Source organism: Panthera tigris, chromosome D3, assembly GCF_018350195.1.
Source record: "Panthera tigris isolate Pti1 chromosome D3, P.tigris_Pti1_mat1.1, whole genome shotgun sequence".
Classification (NCBI taxonomy): Eukaryota; Metazoa; Chordata; class Mammalia; order Carnivora; family Felidae; genus Panthera; species Panthera tigris.
In genome coordinates, this window is record NC_056671.1 from 76,232,707 (window position 1) to 76,253,293 (window position 20,587).

The following is a 20,587-nucleotide window of genomic DNA, read 5'->3' on the forward strand; positions in this document are numbered from 1 at the left end:
TCATTTTTTATGGGTTCTTTTATGGCTTAAGGCCAGAAGATTGGTTCTGTTTCCTGGTGGCCAGGGTAAATAGAAAAATAATCATCTGAAATAGTTCTTGTCATCCATATGTAAAAGCTTCCCAGTCCCTTGGAAGAAAGAAAGCTTTTCTTTAAAAAAAAAAAAAAATTTTTTTTAATGTTTATTTTAGAGAGAGGGAAGGAGAGCACGCGTGCAAGTGAGCAGGTACAGGCGGAGGAGGGGCAGAGAGAGAGGGAGACAGAATCTGAAGCAGGCTCCAGGCTCTGAGCTGTCAGCACAGAGCCTGGTGTGGGGCTCAAACTCGTGAGCCTCGAACTCACAGGCTGTGAGAACATGACCTGAGCTGAAGTCGGACGCTTAACCGACTGAGCCACCCAGGCGCCCCAAGGAAACTTTTCTTCACAGATCTGAAACGTTACGAGTGTTCTTACAGGAGTCATCGAATGATGTTATGAATCACAGTTTTATAAACACCCCTACAATAAATGACATATGGCAAGTTTCCTCTTGTAGTTTCTAATAGCCTTTCCTTAGGGAAAGCCAAGGACATGACCCAAGAGTGCCGGGGGGGTGGGTGTAGGCCGTTGGGGTGGGGGTGTGGGAGCAGGAACCAGGGAGGAAATATGACCCACCTCTACAGTTCCCATACATTATGGTCTCCCCCAGGGATAACGCTTGGAACTATGCACCTCCGGGATGTAGGAATATTGTTAGAAATTTCAATTCTCTATTAGAAAACTTGAAAATCGAGTACTCGCCCCCTGCCCCCTATAAAGGTAACAAAGTTTGACAAAGGCCTGGCTAGTGAGGTATAGAAGCAGTGAATCCTGTAGGAGTCTCAGGCTCCGTGAAGAGCATGTTAGAATTGGGGCTGTGTACAAAGAATGAAGAGATCTGTCTTAAGTGCTCCTCGGTAAAGATGATTTTTTTCCCCCCTCAATTGGGTTTTTGTGGTATCTAAGTACTGTTGATTTAATGGCCCATGATTCCTGGACAAGAAGTCTTCTGAGAGGTATTAACTCCATGGGGCTAAGCCTTGAGACCCATTATACCTAGAGCACATTGTTTTAAGCCAGTGTAATATCATTGGGAGGCAAAGAGTTTAGGTGAGGTTGGATATGTCCATTTTCTTCCTGCTAGATCAGAAAATGATCTAGCAGGGCATACGGCAGATATTTTAGTAAAGTAGCTGGGAACAGGCATAACGATTCTCTAGGATCACGTGAGTTCCTTCTTGAAAAATTCCAAAAGCACCCAGTTAATACCCAAGTAGGCATTCCGAGGTTTCTTTTCAAAGGAAAATGGCCTGTTCTTTTTTTTTTTTTTTTTTTTTTTTTTTAACTCCCAACTGCACTTACCATCTAAATTTAAGGAAAGGCTTCCTGGAAAAAAAGTCGAGTGATGAATTTCTTTCATTTATTTAAAGTAGTCTCTGGCGCTCTTGTAAATCTGCAGGATTAAAATGAACTGCTTGCTGTAGAAGAAACAGTAGCTTGGAAGCGGGGAAGAAATCTTACGGTGGCTAATAAGACATCGTAATAGTTTGCATATGCAGAGGATAACCTTAAACTTGAGTTTGATATTTCACGTTGCAGCTCACAAATGAGCTGCCTTTTATTCAAAGAACCAAGCTGTCTGTTTTCGAGTGGGTGGGTGTGTACCCAGAGTTGGCGCTGTGTTGGTTTTGTGCTCTGTAAGGTTGACACAGGCAGTGGCGACTCGCGGCCACACCGGGGCGGCCTCTCCCCTGCAGGCGGCCAGGCCCGGCGGATCGGCTCCAGGGAACTGACACCGTAGTCAAGTCCGGCTTGCTGGGGTGGCCAAGATTATTTAAAGGGGTCTAGAAACACCCATATTTCCTCCTTTAACATTTACTGCGAGCTCAGGGCTCTGGGTAAAAAGCCCGTGGGGAAGAAGAATGAACTGAGTGGAGTTTCCCCCCCCCCCCCGGGGAAAATGCCTTCAGCCTCCCCACCCCCTGCCGCCCCCCAAATGCCCAGGTCGCCCCTTCCCCAAAGCAGAGGGCAAGCGAGAGAGGAGGGTGGGTCGGCTCGGAAGGCCAAACCCACGCCCCAGGCTGACCCGCTCTGCGGCCGGGTGAGCCCGGGAGAGCCACGCTGGAGGCCTGGGGGGTGGGGTGGGCGTGGGGGCAGAGCCCCGCCACCCCGCAGCCCGCGGCCCGCCCCCAAGTCCGGCCTGTGATTGGCTTGGGGGGCGCGTGTGCCCGCCCCGGCGAGGCGGGGAGGGTCCCCTCTGGGCGCCGGGTGGGAGGAGGCGGAGGACTGGGCGGAGAGAGCGGGGGCCGCAGGGAGCGAGCGAGGGGGCGGGCGAGCCGGGTTCCGGAGATCGGAGAGCAGGCTCCGAGAGGGGCGGAGTGCTGCGGGCGGACGAGCGGGGAGGGAAAGCCCGGCGGGCTCCGCGCCGCCGCCCGCTGCACGGCGCGCTCTCCGGACCGCCAGCCCGTACGGCCCCGCAGCCTTCCGGGAAGAAGCGGCGCAGGCGGCGGCCGCAGCGCGCGCTCGGGCTCCCTCACCTGCCGGCGTCCGGCGGCTCCCCCGGCGGGACGCGCGCAGGCCGGGCGCGGACGCGGAGGAGGAGAGAAGACCGGCCGCCCGCGCCGCAGCCCAGCCGCCTGGGAGCGCCTCCGAGCCCTCGCGGGGCGCCGGCTCCATGGCGACCGGGCTCGGGGAGGAGATCTACGGACTTTCGGAAGATGAGGTGAGCGGTGTCCCTTCCCTCCTGGGACTCCCCGGGGAGTTCCTGTCCCGCGCCGGCAGGGGGTGGGGAATCGGGCCGACCCCCGGGTGCGCGTCTCCAGCGCCTGCGGCGGAACCTCAAAGGCGGGTGTGCTCTGCGGTTGGGGCCCGGCTTGGGGGGGTAGGTGGTCTTCGGGCCCTTCCGCCCGGCGCTTGCGCCCCCAAACCCTAGCCGTGCGCATTGTTTGTAAATAAAGCGGCGCTACGCCCTTCGAGCCGGGGTTCGCCCCGCTGCTCCCTGCTTTGGGAGTGGGAGGAAGGCGCGTGAGCCTCTCTGGCCGCCTGTTCCCCCTCCTCTCCCAGCAGCGTCTCCCGGGCTGTTGGGCAACTTTCCGCCTCTCGCCCCTCCAGCCCGGGAGTCCATGATGTATGTCACGTCTGGGTCTCGGCTGGGGGCCCGCGCCGCGCGGGGGAGCCCGGGGCCGCGGAGGAGCCTGAATTGTCTCCCCTTTGGAACTTTCCAGCGATCGAGTCAGCAAGTGCTCTTGATGAATGTGTGCTTATCACGGTGGGAGTAGGCGACACGCTCGAGCTGGGTGTGTCTGTCCCTTCGGCTTGCAGAGTCGAAACCAGGAGAGTGGATCTCGGGGTCTTTTCGGTGGGGGAGGACGGCTGGAGTGGTGGCAGGTGCTACTGGAAACTTGGGGGAAGCTTGCAGCCCTGCCATTTTTTTTTTTTTTTTTCCTTTTTCTTTCCTCCCAAGGATTTAAAGCCCGGCACCTCCGGGGTAGAGACAAAAGCTCAATTGATCTCTTTTATTAATAAAGCAAACCAGATAAGCCACGCCTCCAAGGCTGCCGGTTCGACTGGAAAGAGCTTTGTTTTTACCCTCACTCCTCGCAGTTTCCCACTCCTCCTTTTCGAAGCGATCCTGGTAAATCGCTGCTGAGCCCTCTCTCGACCAGCCACGCTCGGCTCTTATTGGTGTGTTGCGCGGCCAAAAAGGGGGGGGAGGGTGGGAGGCCTGTCGCTGGCGCGGCGTGACCGGCAGGCTGGATGGAGCAGGTAGGAGGGGTTTGCCATCTGGCGGGGTGCGCGCTCAGGTCTGGCTCCCCTTTCGAGAGGTGAATTTACAACCCATGAAGCATTACTCAGCAGGGAGGTATTTCCTATCCTGGTTGTTCATTTCATGAAAAGTTGATGCCTGGAAACCCGAGGATTTCTGGCTTTCTCTTTCTTCCTCTCCTTTCTTTTCTGAGGTCCCCTCTTTCTCCGGGGTTGGGGGTGGGGTTCACGGAAGGCTATTATCTAGACCTGCCCACGTTATGGCTTCTCTCTCACCAGCTTTCTGGTATGGGGTGTGTGTGTGTGCGCGCGCGTGCTTTGTAAGTGTGTAATAGAATAGTTATCTTGGGGTGGGGAGGGTGTTTGGGGGTATGGCTTTTTTTTTTTTTTTTTTTTCCTTAACAGCTAGGTAAAGCTTGCTGTGGTGTGTATTTTATCAAAGAATGATCGCAATGCAAATCATGTGTGATTTACGTTTTCGATTATTTTGCCATGCTGTGCTCGGGTAAAATAATTTCCTTTTTTGGAGCAGTCACCTGGGGATGGGTGAAAGGACCATTGTTTTCTTTTACCCAGGGGGTGCTCCTCTCCCCGGCAGGCTCCTCTGCCGCAGCTTCCCCTTTCACTCTCCACTTCTCCATTTAATGAGCAGCAGTAGATGGCAGGCAGCGAGCTTTTAGGAAGGTGCTGAGATACAGACATTCCTAAACAAAGGGCTTTTGAGGTATTGTGGGGGAAGACCGCTGCATTTCATCTTTGGTCTCTCTCTCTCTTTTTTACATGATTTTCAAAGCTCCCTGAAAAAAATATATTACTATTAAGAGTGTTTTGGGAAATTTAACGGGATCAAGGAATGCTGTGTACATCCCTGTTTAATCTTTCTTTACATGTACATCCAGTGTCCCCTTCTGCCTAGAGTGCATCTTGCCGCTTGAGTTAACACAGATCTTCTTAACTGGTGTCCAGTGTGAGAGTGAAGGATGAAATACAAACAGCATTGGGGTTTGTGTGTATATGTATGACTGGGTTCATTCCTGCATGTTGCTAGAGGGATGTTTGGGGCTGTATGGGGAGCAGCACGAGGTGACGAAGACATTTTATTGAGTGATGGCTGTGTCGCTAGAACTATTGAGATTCCACGCCCCCCACCCCCACCCCCTGCACGTTGTATTACAAAAGGCAACTCACATCTGTGTTTTTTCAGCTTCCCCCGCCAGTGAGAAAATAAGGCAGGGCTGTTTTGATGACTTCCCATTTCTACGGTATTTGCTTTTTATGGGAGATTTTGCGCTGTCAGGTTACCCTTTGGAAAATCAGGGAATGCCTTCGTAGAATATTAACAAATTGTGGCATTTGCACAGTTTGTTTGGTCTCTCTGAGTTAGCCTGGGTAAGGAAACAAATGACAGATCTTCACAGGCTCCGAAAGAAGACTGGCTGAGGCTGTTTTTTCCAGGCGTATTAAATATGGGTGTACCTCAGTTCGGGCACTCGATGTGCTGCCCGACATCACACAGGAGGAGGTTTTGATTGCCACACAGTTGTCTTGCGCACCTCTTAGCAAAATAGGTGTCCCTACCTGGCACATTTCTTAGAAGTTAAAGTTTGTGTTTTTCGTTGGAAGTTGATGGGAGAGCACTGTGTGTTTGGAGGGCACCCGGGTTTTGTGTCCCCTCTCAGAAAGCTTCTTTAGCTGTAGGTGCTGCTGCTGAAGCAGTGGATGCCATGACGGAGGACCTTGCTCCTAGGTCTCTCCAGCTTGTAGAACGGAAGGGATTAAATGTGGACTTTGCTTGTGTGAATGCACGTGCTGTTTATTTTTTGTGTCTTTCCGGCTGAGGTTCCTCAGTGAGTTATTACTCCTATTTACTGGTTTAAATCGGGTCACCTTCAGGAAGCCAAATTTGACATTGCCGTCAGGTGAAGGACTTTGGGTGTTAGATGAGCAGATTGGCCAAATTTTGTGATTCCGGGCCCAGCCTCAGGTTGGGTTGGGAATCCGAACGGTTGGACCAGTTGCGTCTGGCGCGCTTCCTTGGCAGTTTTTTGTTTTGCTTTGTGTATTTGTTTATTTAATGGCAATCCCGTAGCACATTTTGGCAGTTTACTTGGGAGTGTTACTGTTGATCTTCTGAAATCTTCTGTTACAACATCCTTTCTAAGATTTTGGAAATCCTTTATGGAAGAGATTTTTGCTGGGTGAAATACTAAAGTCTCAATGACAGCTTTCTTATTAGATGTGGCATTTTGGGGGTGGTTACGGGGAGGTAAATGGCATAGAAATGAAGGCCAGGCTGACGTGGGATAGTCCTTTGACACCTTCCGTCTGTAATTTATGCAAACCAGCGTAATTGGCGACGGTTTCATATGCTTTCTCTATACCTAGCACCATGTTAGGCCTTGATGTACTTGTCTCATTCAATCCTCATGAACCCACTGTGAGGCGTGCTAAGATTTACAGGTGAGGAATGGAAGCTCAGAGATGTTAAGTGACCTGTATAAGGCCACACAGCGAGGAAGTTACGGAATTGGGCCCTGAACCCCGTTCTGTTGATCACACAGCCCTAGCTTTGAACATGCTTCCTCCCTTCCAAGTTATCTTGAAAGGTCTTCATAGCTGGGTTGTTGAGGTTAATTTGCAATGGCGATAAACATCAGGAGTTGTAAACTGAATGACCTCTAGGTCTGCATTGACCGGGAGGCTTTCTTAGCATGGTCTCCATTGTGTTTTAAAACTTGGGAGTTTTTACAGAAAATGGGAAAAATCTGACCTCACTGGGGCTCCATTCTCACCTGGCAACAATTAGTGGGTCCTAGGCGTCGCCCTGGAGATGTCCCCTACACCCTATTCTGGGCTTCTCCTTATTCGCTTGCATATAATTACCTCCTTCATAACAAGCACTGAAGGTTGGCGCAGGTCTGTTTTCTTTAAGAGGCTGCCAACTTGAAGATGTACCATTATTTTACGTACCACTAAGAAAGAATGAAAAAAAATTGCTGTCACACCGTGTTATACCATTAATTTCATGAAGCATCCTTATTTCAGGGTGTTTTAGAATTCGTGACTCCGATTAGAAACCTGAGATAACCCTGGGCCGTCAGTTTCAAATAATACGCCATTCAACACTTTCAAGTCAGTTGCTAGTCAGATTTTTGCCTTTCTGTTACTGCGAAAAGGGGTAGCACGTGGGAAATGGTCTTGACTGGGCATTGGCAGAGAAGAAGCAGGGAGCCCACAAGAGAGGCCACCTGAATAGCCATCTGTAAGTAATTCAGAGGAGTCGTTAATTTTTTAAAAAGCGGTCCGTGTGTGTTTTCAAGAGATCACTTGGGAAACCCTGCATGCTGTCTCTGAGGCTGTGCAAAAGCGATCACAAGATTGCTTTTGGAAATTAGTTTAGATACTGTATGGATCTCAGGGTGGATGCTGAAAAGCAGTTTTGTAGAGGGAGATAAGACTTGCCCATTTGTTCCAAGTCCAAATGCCTGAATCAGGCCTAGCAGTGCTGGCTGGTGTGCTCCGTGCCCAGGACACGGGCTTACCCCGGTGACAGCCTGCATCATGATTGGTAACATTTAAGAAAAACTCTAAAAGGGCCTAGGTTTTGTTGTGATATTTAAAAGCAGCTATTTTTCATTTACATATTTTTTTATGTTTATTTATTTTTGAGGGAGAGAGACAGAATATGAGCAGGGGAGGGACAGAGAGAGAGAGGGAGACACAGAATCCCAAGCAGGCTCCGGGCTCCGAGCTGTCAGCACAGAGTCCGACGTGGGGCTCGAATTCACGAACTGTGAGATCATGACCTGAGCCAAAGTCTGATCGTAACCAGCTGAGCCACCCAGGCATTCCTAAAAGCAGTTTTATAAATGGGCAAATATAACACATTGTCTTAAATTCTACTCTCGTTAGATTTTTTATTTTTTTTCAGGAGTTCAATGGAATTTGTAGAAATCGACACTTTATATCCTCTTCAGTTTTATTTATTCAGAATGTTCTGAATTCTCCTGTTACTGAAAAGCAGTTTCCTTAAGGAATAAAAATAATTTTGCCCAAAGGGGTAAGGACAGCATTAAAACAGGAATCGTCAGACAATCCTGGTTTCTTCACCATGGCAGAATTTGTTAAAAAAAAAAAAAATTTTTTTTTCATGTTTGTTTATTTTTGAGACAGAGAGAGCATGAACGGGGGAGGGTCGAGAGAGGGAGACATAGAATCTGAAGCAGGCTCCGAGCTGTCAGCACAGAGCCTGACGCGGTGCTTGAACTCACGGACTGTGAGATCATGACCTGAGCCGAAGTCGGATGCTTAACCGACTGAGCCACCCGGGTGCCCCTACCATGGCAGAATTTAAAGGGAAGAGGTTGAATGGTAGCCGGGCATCTTCTCAGTGCGGTGAGGACCCACATCACCAGGAAACTTCCTTGCAGGGTGGTTCTGTGATTTTGGGAGCATCAGTATGCTTGACGTGTAGTCAGGAGGAATCTCCAGGGAGAAATCCCGGGCATTAGAGAATGATGTCACACGCCATTGAGGGGAGAAACCTTATGCTCACTGCCTGTTTAATAGCCTTCCCGCATGGTGCAGTTCTTAAACATAGCAGCATGGTAGTAGAGAAACCAATCAGTTTCGAGACATCGAGATCGTCTTACAATTCTTATTTTGAGTTAGAAGATCTGTTTTAACAGACTTTATTGGTGCCTCTGAATTTGGGGTCCTGGATGAATAGGAGGGTTTTCAAGTGTTCTTGATGCGGTGGGTCTTTGACGTGTTTTTGCCTTAGTGATCTATTTAATCGATAATAAAGCCAACTACATGATCTTTTGACAGTCCATATTAAAGAGGATCAACATGATATATGCATACTGTAACGATGAAAATAAGTATGCGGATGTTAGGCTTGGTGGAGGCTGGGAGAAGGGTGACCAAATGTTACTTTCTGTTTTTGTATTGTTTCTCTTCCAGGTCACCGTATAAACAAATAGATCTCACTTTCTGACTATAGGTGGCAATGTTTGTACTGTTTAATGATGTTACCCTTGGTTGGGAGTTGCTTGTTGGGGGAATGTAGAAATGGGAGCCGAGTTTAGAGATGAAGATCACGTAGATTTAAGAAACCAGTATCTTCCTACAAACTGAAAAAAGAAAAAATTAGTTGGGTAACAATACCTAAAGTGATGTGTGTCAACGTGATCAGTTTCAAGCATCATCCTTTCTCTAAGGTTCGCCCTTCTCCAGAGCCTATTAAATTTAGAAGAAGGAAGGCACTTGGTTGTGCTGGTTGTTGGGGGGGGGTACCCACAAACACACACGGAAATGGTCCTTCCGAGAAACACTGCCGTGTCCTTTCTTGGGTGCCTAGGGACTTCTAAATAATGCTGGTTCTGTATGGACTGTTCCAGAACGGCCATCATGGGCTTTGAGAAGGAACTAATAATTCTCGCCACTCCTGGGTGCTTGATTGCTGGAGATCTTCTTGATTCCTGAGGTAAGACTGTAGCTCAGGTTCTAGCAGAGAGAAAATCGGCGGTATAAAGATCCGGGACACTTCTTTTATGAATATATAGGACCTCGTTATAGCTGTAATGTTTTGTTCTGATCCTGAGTGGCCCTGAATGCTGGCTGTTACCGTAATACCTTTAGGTGAGGAAAGCCACATTACATAAGTGTATCTGGGGTAACTAGCTTAGACGTGACACTCAGGTCGACTTTTTGTCCCTGACTCCAAGGTCCTGTATTGATTCAGAACTTGCCGAGTTTGATGGTGAGACTATCCGATTCCCTCGCTGTCCCCACATTCAGTGTTGGGTGACTTCTTGGCAGTCACTGAGATCCACTGAGAGATCTTGTATTTTTATGCCGCCTCTTCAAGAAAAAGGGGCCATTGAAAAGTGACTTTGTTCTTAGCGTAAAATGCTGCGATGTGAAAGCCGCCCTGTAAAGGAGGCACTTAGAGTGGCTTGTGGGGATAGCGGTCCATGACGGGGATGCACTGGCCATCACAGGTCAGGGTGGTGTCCCATCACCTGTGATGTCAGCTGTGACGGACCATGGCTTCCCAGGTGCACTGGAGTGACTCAGGTATGTGTCCACCCCCCTCCTGTCCACCGGGGGGAGGCCGTGTGCTTTTTCTGCCTCTGCGTGGGACTGGCTGCCTCCAGACTGAGGGGGGACCTTGTGCAGTCACAAGGGCTCACTTGTGTTTGTGAGCCTCGGTCTTGGCCTTTGTTAGCACGATTTGCACATTTTACTTCCCAGTTTCAGCGGCATTCAAGGCCTGGCCTTCCTGGTCTCCTTGGATGAAGCTCCGGGTCCTGTTTTGTAGCGTGTCTTTGAGGGCACTTTGCGAAGCTGGCCTTGCGCTGCGGGTGAGGCGTTGAGGTGGCCTTCGTGGCTGGAAAGATGCACGTTCCTACCTGGCGGGCCTCCGTGGAACATCTGTTAGGAATTGACGTCTTGAAATGCAAACTTAGTTTTGTTCCATGATCCGTAAGATTTCAAGCGTTAATGTACATTTTGGCACCTGTTGGAAGTCACCAGTTGTGAGGGCTCTAGTGAAGACGGGCTTGGGTCAGAGGTGACGTAGAAGGTGAAGATCTTCTCTATTAGTTTTTCCTGCGTAAAAGAAGATGTTTTCTGAATGGGTTAGTTTTACTCAACGCGCATCAGTCTTGTTTTAAACGCTGGAAGTTATTTCGGTCTGGTGGTCCTCCCTCCACCCCTTCCAGAAAACAAAAGCAAGCCTAAGCTATTTAGAGAATTTGCTTAGTAAGCGCTCAGTGTGTACCTCGCGGAATTTGGAGAGCCACCTACTTACTCTCCAATCTCCCGACTACCTTTAGAACCGGTGTATGTTGACTTCCTTTTCTAAGGCTCCATTTTTCTCTCTCTCTCTCTCAATAAGTGATTCATCACCAGGTGCCATCACTGCGCCAACTTGATCTTCGGCGGTTTGGGTTGGAAAGGGGAAGGAGTGTGAGGTTTCAAGAAAAAGCAAAACTGGGACTCCATTTGCTTCCTTTTATCATTCTCCAGTTCCTTTTGTGCTTCGTGAATTGTGTGTGATAATTGGATGCAAACGCAACTACAGTCGGGTTGTTTTTACACGTCTGTACTTCCTCCCCATTTGTTAGTTACTCCAGAGGATAAACGGATGTGGCTCTTGAATGAAGCACTCTCTGAAGGGAGCTGAACCCTGGGTTGATTCTGTGTTGTAGAGTATGTTTATCCCCATAATCGAGAAATTGGTATGTGCCGTGCTGTCTGCCTTTGGAAATGATGTCTTAATTCCGCCGACTGTTAATAGTGGAAGAGAACACTCTGAACTCAGAGTAAGAGCTTCTCCTTTCCTTTGAGAAGTGAGGTAGAGAAGAGCGTGCACCACCCATGGGGGTGGCTGGTGGGTTGGGGAGATATTGGAGAGGATTTAATAATGTGGAGATGTCACTCATATAGTTGGAAAAAGTGGGTTACAAAACGGGGGGTGCCATACAGTCCTATTGTGGTTAAAAGTACGTATGCATAGAGGGGCATCTGGTGGCTCAGCCAGTTAAGCATCTGACTCTGAATCTCAGCTCAGGTCTTGATCTCAGGGTTGTGGATCTAAGCCCCGCGTTGGGCTTTGTGCTGGATGTGAAGACTACTGTGAAAAAAACAAACTATATATATGTGTGTGTGTGTGTATATGTATGTATATATATATATATATACATATATACACATATACATGTGTATATATACATATATATGCATATGTATATGTATATACACATGTATATATATACACACACACGTGCATGTGTGTATGTGTTTATGCATAGAAAAAATGTAACTGGGTACATATCAAGATAATAACAGTTATTTTTGAGTAAAGGGATTATGGGTAATTTTCATCATCTTTTTGTATTTTACTTATATTTTTCTATATTTCTACGGTGAACTTTTTCTTAATATAAAAGCAAATTCAAGAGGCTTTGGGTAAAAAATGAGAGCACTTGTTCAGAACAGATACTGATAGGGTGATGAACATATGTTCATCAAGGGCCCTGCTGTGTGCTTTGTATTTAAGGATATCAAGGTCGGTGCGTTGCCACTCTTGCCTTTTAGGAGCTCCTTACCAACGTGGGAAGTTGTGGGATAGGTGAAAAAAGGAGTGGACTTTTTTCCAAAACAAAGGCGTGGGGTGGGGAATGAGTAAATTAGACTTACTTTCACTCGCAGTACAGAGGTTTCATTTTGTCCATCACGGACACTTAAAATTTGGATTTTCATCTTTCTGTGCATCACAGCTGCATAAAAGTAATATAGATCATTAGTTGTGTTTTACGTTCTCTGAAATTTTTGTGTGCACAATGAAATTGGGGCCTGTGTGTGTGCCATAAAAACCAAACTGAAATCTATTTCTCCTTTTGCGTCTTTGGGTTTTGACTCTGTCTTGTTGCAGTACTGATTAGTTTTAGATCTCGAAAAGGTACTTGGACACGGCTGTGATCATCTGTGCGACTATCTAAGTATCTGGAAGCAGCTCTTTATTTTGCCTTAGAGCTGACTTGTAACGTACATCCAGGATCGGTACGTCTGAGTACATTTCATGGTGGTCCCTTCCCGAACAAAAGGGTGCAGTTGACAAATACTATGTTATGTCTGATCTGACACTTGTCTTTGTGTGTCCCTCTCCCTGCTGCCGCTTTTAATATTTCTGACCCGAGGATGCATCTTACAGTTGACGTGTGTGTATAATGTGGTGGTGGGTTCCCTGCACTCATACCACCCCCCCTCCTCCCCCCAAAGTTACAGTTTGCGGGTATCTCAGAATTGTAGTGCTTGAGTTGGCCAATCTCAATTTGTGTATCGTGGTGGCCTGTGCGTTATGGTAGATTATTGATAGTTGCCATGGAGATTGGCGTTATCTTTCTTATTCAGTTATGCTGTGTCTGTTAAGCAGCCACCTGGACAGTAAGGAGGAGTGCCAGCTCGGTGACGTCATCAAGGAATCAGGTTCCATTCTTTACTCCACGGTCTAAGGCCTGACCCTTTTCAGAGACCTTCTTGGTCTGAGAGTGGCAACCAGAGCTATGTTCTTTTTTCCTACTTGCAGAGGAAAGAGAATGGCTTCCTGGGTCTTTCTGTTAAGATTAAAGACATTTCATTCCCAGAAATACCTAGGCAATGTCTTGTGTCCCATTGGCCACGGAGGCTTTGATCTGCTCATCTTTTAACCAGCTGCTGGCAAGGAGGGGATGGGATTACCTTTATTGCTCTAAGGGTCTACCCCTTGAGCTGAGGTGAAGCCCATGAAGGCCCCACAGTCCACCCACTGGATAATTCATCCACCTTCAGATATATTCACCTTCAGAAATACCCATGGCTTCCTGAAATCACATGCTCCCTTTCCCTAGAGAGGCAGCCCATATTTTCACCTGAGTATTGCAAGGATCTCTGGGTGATACACTGTCCCTTCTCTTACCCCTGAAAGGAGTTGGTTTTAATGGTCCAGTGATGGTATGGCTAAATAGGTTGGGTCCCCCAAAACATCAGCCTGCAATGGTGAAGAAAGAGTAGGATGCTACCATAAACCTCCCATTTGGAGAGGGTGAAAATAAGAAAACTCCCAGCGTGCTGGTCGCCGGATCAGGAATAGCAAGGCATCCTTGGCTTGGTCTGCTAGCCTGGCAGCTCATGGCTTTGCTGGATTATGCCCATTGTGAGACTCTCCCAGGGTCCCTGCCCTCTACAGCTGCACCTGGATGCGGCCGGTCCTGGCAAACTGCCTCTTCTTGGCTCCTGCTTGGGTGTGAGTTTGGGGCTTCAGGGTTGGGTGTCTAGGGATCGAACAGCCACAGGCTAGTGTTGGCTGATCTGGGTATTTGGCAATATTGCTCCTGTGAAAACTTGGTACTGAGTTTGTTTGCATCTGGTCAATACCTTGACCTGGTAACAACAGCCCGTGACCTTTTCTAGATGAAGTCTCTGGTTCTGGGAGTTTCTGTGTCCTAGCGAATGGTCTCCGTGCCCTGTTCATCCCCTTCGCTTCTGCCTCAGAGCCGTTTGAAGTTAGCCTCACATGAAGAGGCACACCGTTTGGATCCAACGGACGGCTGGGTGCTTGAACCCACTCTGCCTTTGCTCTGCCTAGTCAGAATGCCCAACTTCCCCAGGCTGGGATGGTGGGGCTCACAGGACCCTCCGCCTGCCCCCGACTCCGCCATTTCAATCTTATTTATAGCACTTCTTTTTATACACAATCTGTTATGGTTAGGGCTCTTGATTGCAAGCAACAGTGACCGATTCTGATTAATTTAAGCAGAAAGGGATTTATTGAAGGCATTTTGGATGGCACAGGAGTACCTGTCAAGCTGGAGAGCCGGGTGTAGGCTGCGGCAGGCAGGGGCCAAGGGAGGCTGGGCACCCCAAATCACAGTGAAGGACCCGGGCCCCCCGACACTGAATGCCACCTCTGACACCGTTCCATACCCGTCTCTGGGTGCCGCGTGGGGGCAACCCCCTTGCCGTGGCTGCGTCCCTCTCCTCTTGCTTACCTGTGTCGGGGGTCCTCACCACCACTCTCGGGCTCAGTGATTCCTTCACAGGGACCCAGAAACTGTCGTACTCACAGTTACGGTTTATTAGAGTAAAAGGGCACAGAGCAAAGTCAAAAGGAAGAGATGTGTGGAGTGAGGTTTGGGGGAGACCAGGTCGCCGGCTTCCACGAGTCCTCTCCCAGTGGTGGCCCGCAGCGTGTGCAGAGTTCCTCCGGCAGCAGCCGTGACAGCGTGTGTCACAGCGTGTGTGGGACGTTGTCCACCAGGGAATCTCACGAGGGACTCCGAGCCCCGGGTTTTGTCGGGGGCTGGCCGTGGGATGCCCTCCGCCTAGCACGCGCACTTCCAGACTCCCGGAACTGGGCGTGAAGCACGTGGCCGGCACAGTCTGGGCACAGTGAGGCACACGTCTCGTTCGGGGAATGTTGCACCGTCTGCGGAAGGAACTGTTTACCGTTCAAGTTTCCAGACACCGGCGGGAGGCCAGCCTCGAAAGCGGGCCTTTCTAAGGAGACCGGTCTGGGCCTGCTGCACCAATTCCGACCTGCTCGCTGCCTCTTGGAGTCCCCGATGGCCAGTCTCAGGCCCGTGCCGGCGACCCTTGCTGCCGCGGGAGGGGGATGCAGGGTTTGTTCCTCCTTTTTTAAACTTTCGGTTTCAGTGGTGGGAGGTGGGCCTGGCCTCCCACCAGATCTCACACTGAGCGCACCCCCCCCCCCCCCACATGGGAATTGGTTTCTGATGCTGTCAGCTGGAGAGCCAGGCCTCGGCCGCGGCAGGGGCCAAGGGAGCATCAGCATCCCCCTCCCTAAAAGAAGACCCAGCTAAGCGTGGATCAGGCCCGTTATAAATGTAGATTGAGTGGTTGCGATAGTGAGGCGAGGCAGTGTGTGTTTTGAGCATTTGCCATCCCTGCATCATGGAGAGGCCGTGACATATTTTTGCAAATTTTGTTTGTCCTTGTTGGGGGGGTTGCTGAGTGTACCCCAGGTGCTGTAGGTTTACAGGTGCTCCCCAGGGACCTACGGTGTCCTTGGAGATATGGGAGAGGGATTCGGTTGAGACTGAGGTGCTGTCAGCTGCTTGAGGTTTGGGGACAGAATATTCCAGACCGGGGGGGGGGGTGGGGAGTAGCAAACGTGAAGGCCCCAAGATGAAGAGGAGCTGGGGGAATGGCAGAAAACCAGAGTGGCTGGAGCCTGGGGGGGGGGACTGGCAGGCAGCAGGGTCAGAGAGGGGGGACGGGACAGATCAGGAGGGCCTGGACAGCCACTGTGGAGGGCTGGGCTTTCCTCGGCACAGTGGGAAGCCGTTGGAGCGTTTTTCTGGCAGAGGAGTAGAGGGATCTGATTTGTGGCCTGAAGTAACTGGAGGAGAAAGGATTGTTGGAAGGACAGGAATGAATGAAGGCAGGGAGGCCAGTCGGGGAACTCCGGGACTGGTTGGGTAGGAGGTGCGGCAAGCCGGGATTCGAGCGGGGGCACAGCAGGGGGAGGCGGAATGGAGGGACCGGCCATAGGTTTTGGAGGAATTGGCTGGGACTGGACCGTTAGAGAGACTTGGGATGTTGGTGTAGCAGCGGGCGGGGAAATCGGGAGAGCAAAAAGGTCTGTGCTGATGAGGCTAAAAGTACCGTGTCCATTAAGAATCCGGGTGACGCCAGCAGGCAGGTGGATATGAGCATCTAGAACCCAGCCGTGCTGTCAGGGCGGGGATGGGCTAGTTGACACTTGAGGCCGTGAACTTGGGGAAGGTGAGGATTGGGGTGGAGGAGAGGCCAGGCCCTGGGCGAGGAGGGCGGCTGGCGCTCTGGGGGACAAGTGACGGGAGGATGAGGCGGATGCCTTGGTGGCCCTGGTAGGAGCTGTGTCAGGAGGAGTGGGAACGGAGGCCCTGGGGAGGCCACCCTTTGGAGGAATTTTGCTGTGAACGAGCGTGGAGGCCTGTGGCTGCCGCAGAGCGAGGGCTGGGTCCTGGAGGATGTTTTCTGAGGTTGGGAGACACCAGGGTGTATTTGTGTGCGGAGAGGGAGAGATTGACGCAGAAAGGGAGTCTGCCTTCGCAGTGGGTTTGGTGTGGTCACTGCTTTGGGGTTTCTGGGCCTGTCGGAAACCACCTTTGGTTGTGTTGGCATCGGTGACCCTTCGGCTGCCTCAGGCCGAGGAGGTGAGGTGGTAAGAGGTCAGTGGTTTCCTCCTCCTGCCCAGCGAAGCCAAACAATGGTGGACGTGGGGTGGGAGGGTGGGTAATGAGTGTACATTTCCCTAGGGCTGAAAAGGCACAGGAACAATGAGTCAGCACCAAACATGGAGGTAGTATAGCTGTCCTAGGGCCCAGGAGCCAGCCTCGGGGCAGCCAGCACCACCGCTATGCAGACCTACTAAATGAAATCACAACCAAAAAATGTAAGTCAGCAGAGAGGCGAATTGAGAGACGTTTTTCACCTTTTCAGTGGAATGCCGAGCTTCAGAAGTACTGTTCTAATTCGTGGTTGAGCCCCAGTTGACCTCCTGGTGTCCTCTGACCTTCTCCGTCCCATTGCCCTGATGCTTTGAAACACTTTTATTGTCTTAAATTGTATATCTTCTTAAAAGCGACTTCAGGCTTGTTGGAATGAGGTTGGTGTCAATACACAAAAAGGTTGATAATTGCAGGAAGGGACCGGAAGGCCCGCTAATGGACAGTCGTAAGGATAGGACGGGGTGGTTTGGCCCGTCCGAGTTCCATAACGGCCCTGTCGCTCCAGGAAGGAGCAGCTTCTCAGCTTACCGGGCTTATTATTGTGGCGATTTTACCTCCCGGGCCACAAAGGCTGTGTGTGCCCTTCTTTGCCAGGCGCTTTGGATTGTGGAGTCTGCAACATGACGTTTCAGGCCGGTGCCCTGGTACGAACGAGGATAGTTTCTGCGGTTTCTCTGCCCTTTTAAGAATCTGAGGAAAATCGGGGCGCCTGAGTGGCTCAGTTGGTTAAGCGTCCGACTTCGGCTCAGGTCATGATCTCACAGTTGGTGAGTTCGAGCCCTGCGTCGGGCTCTGTGCTGACAGCTCAGAGCCTGGAGCTTGCTTCACATTCTGTGTCTCCCTCTCTCTCTGCCCCTCCCCTGTTCATACTCTGTCTCTCTCTGTCTCAAAAATAAATAAACGTTAAAAAAAATTAAAAAAAAAAAAAAAAGAATCTGAGGAAAATAAAGCCCAGGGGTGTTGAAGGCTCAAAGGCGAGTCTGCGCCCTTCTGTGGAGTTTATTTGCCTCTTTGGGACTTGGAGAGGCAGGAGATCTTTTCACTTAGAGTTTCACTCTTCCCCATTTTCCCCAATTCTAAGTTAATCCTATGGACTAGAAAAAAGGGGTAATACCTCTGTGGCATGAACAAATTAGGGTTCAGAAAGATCTCAAAAATGATTTTTTGGGGGGGCGGGGGATACCTGATCTGCTGAGATTGGCTGATCTGCAGGTGTCTTGGATGGAGGGCACACTCGTGGGGCCTGATGTTGTGCTGGGGATGGTGAGAGGCTCTGACCGATTTGAGACAGCTGCGTAAACGACCATCACACGTGGTGGTCCGTGAAGGAGCAGAAACAGCTCTCCAGGGCAGTGCTTTTGGGTCTGGGGCGTAAAGATAGGTGGAAAAGATGGGGTATCCAGCCTCGAACAGCGAGCTCTGAGCTGACTTTTAGATAAAGATAAGCGAGCAGCCAAAATTCGAGCACTTTCTACATGCTCGGTGCTGACAGAAAGGTCTTAACAAAAACGAACTCGCCTCGTCTTCACCTCAGCGATTTGAGGTGGGTACGTCTTTCTCCATTTTATAGGGTTGGGAGAGAAACTGAGGCACAAAGATGTTAATTGATTTGCCCAGAGGGTCACAGAGCTAGTAAGAGGCAGAGCCAGGACTTGAATCGAGGCAGTCTGGCTCCCAAGACCGTGGGTGGAACCAGCACCCTGGTGTCTCAGGGCAGTTCTTCAGGGAGGAACCTTGTCCAGGAACTGGGTCCCCCATCCTTGGAGGCACTCTGGGGGACCTGTGTGATTTGTGCTTTTCTGGTGCTTGCTGTGCAGCAAGGGGAGAGTGGGTTTGAGGTGAATAACCAGAGGAGGTCCTGCAGCTGGCCGGGTGGAGATGGTGATCATGACAGTGGAAGCCAGCAAGGGGGATAAATAAATGCAGGAGGCATTTTAGGGGGCAGGCCGCATTGGATTGGTTACTGGTTGATGAGGTGAGAAAAAGGAAGGAGTCTAGAATAGTCACCCAGGTTTCTTGTTTCAGAGGGCTACATGGATGGGAGGAAGGGAGAAACCCACATTTAGTAAATACCTTGTATAAAGGTTCTAAACTGGGGGGTATCCCCCCTCCAACATTTGGCTATGCCTGGTGATATTTTTGGTTGTCACAACGTGGGAGGTGCTCCCGGCATCCAGTGGGGAGAGGCCGGGGTCACTGTTAAATATCCTACAAGGCACACAGCATCCCCCACAACGAAGAAATACCCGGCCCCAAATGCCACTATTGCCAGGGTTGAGCAATCCCACTCCGAGGCCTACCAGCTGTACATAGAGCTATATAATTTAACCCATGGACCAGTCATGAGCTGTTGTACGTCCTATCTTTCACATTTTTCCAATGACAAAATGAAGGCTTAGAGGGGAACAGGACCCAAGCCGCGGAGCTAGTAAGTTCCCGAGTCCGAATTTGAACCCCCGTCTTCTGGATGTAGGATTCAGACATGCCGTCTCAGTTCTCCCCCTGCTGCTTTTATTCCGAACGGTGCTGCAAAGGAAGAGGCGCGTCGGGCTGGGGGGTTCTTTTTCTGTAGTGCTGGCTCCAGACTGGAGGAGGCAGGAAGGAAGGTGGTTATTTATACTCCGCTCCGCATAGGATCGAATAGCTCTGCGTTTTCCGATCCTGAAGGTCTTACAGTGAAGATTTCACAGAAATATGATCATTTAGATGTTGGCTTCCCCCTGCAGATCTAAATATGGGAACACGTACTATCCTCTCCTTTAAAAAAAAAAATACTGTTAATTTACGGTAAGATAAAATGCAAAAATTGTCATTCCAAGCCCTATTTATTCCCTGTGCATATGAACTATTGCTGGCTGTCTTTTACTAATTTAATTACTAAGTATCCCTGTGGGAAGGGATAAACACGAAGAGGGGGAATTTGGAGGGTCATCTAGGACTGCTCTGGATTTAAAGACAAATATAAAAAAAATACACTGATTTGCCAGAGGTAAGGAGCCCTTTAGAGAGCCCGTTTGTTTCAGTGTGTGGTCTAGAATGACCAGACAGCTTTTGGTAGCTCAGGGTACAGTTGCTGATTTTCTAACGGGGTTTCTAATTTTGTCGGCTGCTGCCCACTTTGGTTCTTATCCAGCTCCCGGCCAGATTTTGGATGTATGTAGCAGCCTTCCTGGGTAGCTCATGACGTTAGAGATTTGGGACCGAGTTCTCCTAGCTGAACTCTTCATAATATCGTACTATTGATATTTTCAAGGTTATGTATTTGAAGATACAGTCTTGGATGGTGATGTGAAAGGGGACTGCGTCACTGAAATTGGGATAGGAACTTTTATGGACATGATTTGTCTGTTTAAAACAGCTTTGTGCTGTGTCATCTTATTATTTTGAAGCCACACGGTGCCCTGGTGCTTGGGCTGTTGGGACCATTCGGTGAGCGCGAAGTTTGTCCTTCACCCGTTGGATCTGTTATCCTGAAACAGATGAGACTCTTGAGTCCAGCCAATGCTCTGGGGGGTTGTCACCTTCGAATCTGTTGCCAGTCTTGCTAGAAAGCAGGTGCTTAAGAGGGCCCTGAAGGGTGTTCCCGTCACGGAGTTGGGCAAGCCAGTGGCAGAGTCGCAAGCTTTATGTTGGAGAGTTCATGTTTTCATTATGGTACAGATTGATAGAAAATCAGAGGGCAAATGGGCACAGGAGGGCTTCATACTTGGTTGTTGGCCGCCATCTTGGTGCAAGCAGTTGCTAGCTTGGATTATACCACTTTCAACATTGAACTTGCTTGTATAGTTGCTGCCTTTCACATCCCTTGTTGAGGTTCACGTGCATAACTCAAAAGTAGTCCTAGGAAGTTTTGACAAATAAACCGAAGGCACAATCAGTGAAAGGAACCCTTCTAAATTTAGCTCAATATCGAGGCATAACTATCAAAATAACAAATGTCTGTTCATTATATTATTAACATTAGTCGGTGCCTAACTGACTGGGCTTAGCTTTTTTTGGCCCAAGATGCCCCAGTGAGGAAGA

The 20,587-nt window shown here is 49.7% G+C and overlaps 1 protein-coding gene across 1 annotated transcript in view; it reads left to right on the forward strand.

Moving 5' to 3' along the window:
* The first annotated feature begins 2,405 nt into the window (after window positions 1–2,405).
* The window catches only part of NEDD4L (NEDD4 like E3 ubiquitin protein ligase), a 341,173-nt gene continuing 322,991 nt past the window's right edge, over window positions 2,406–20,587 (forward strand). The window contains exon 1 of the mRNA XM_042962037.1: window positions 2,406–2,739. Within this exon, the coding sequence (XP_042817971.1) occupies window positions 2,692–2,739 (48 nt within the window). The 5' untranslated portion in view covers window positions 2,406–2,691. The remainder of the gene's footprint in view (window positions 2,740–20,587) is intronic.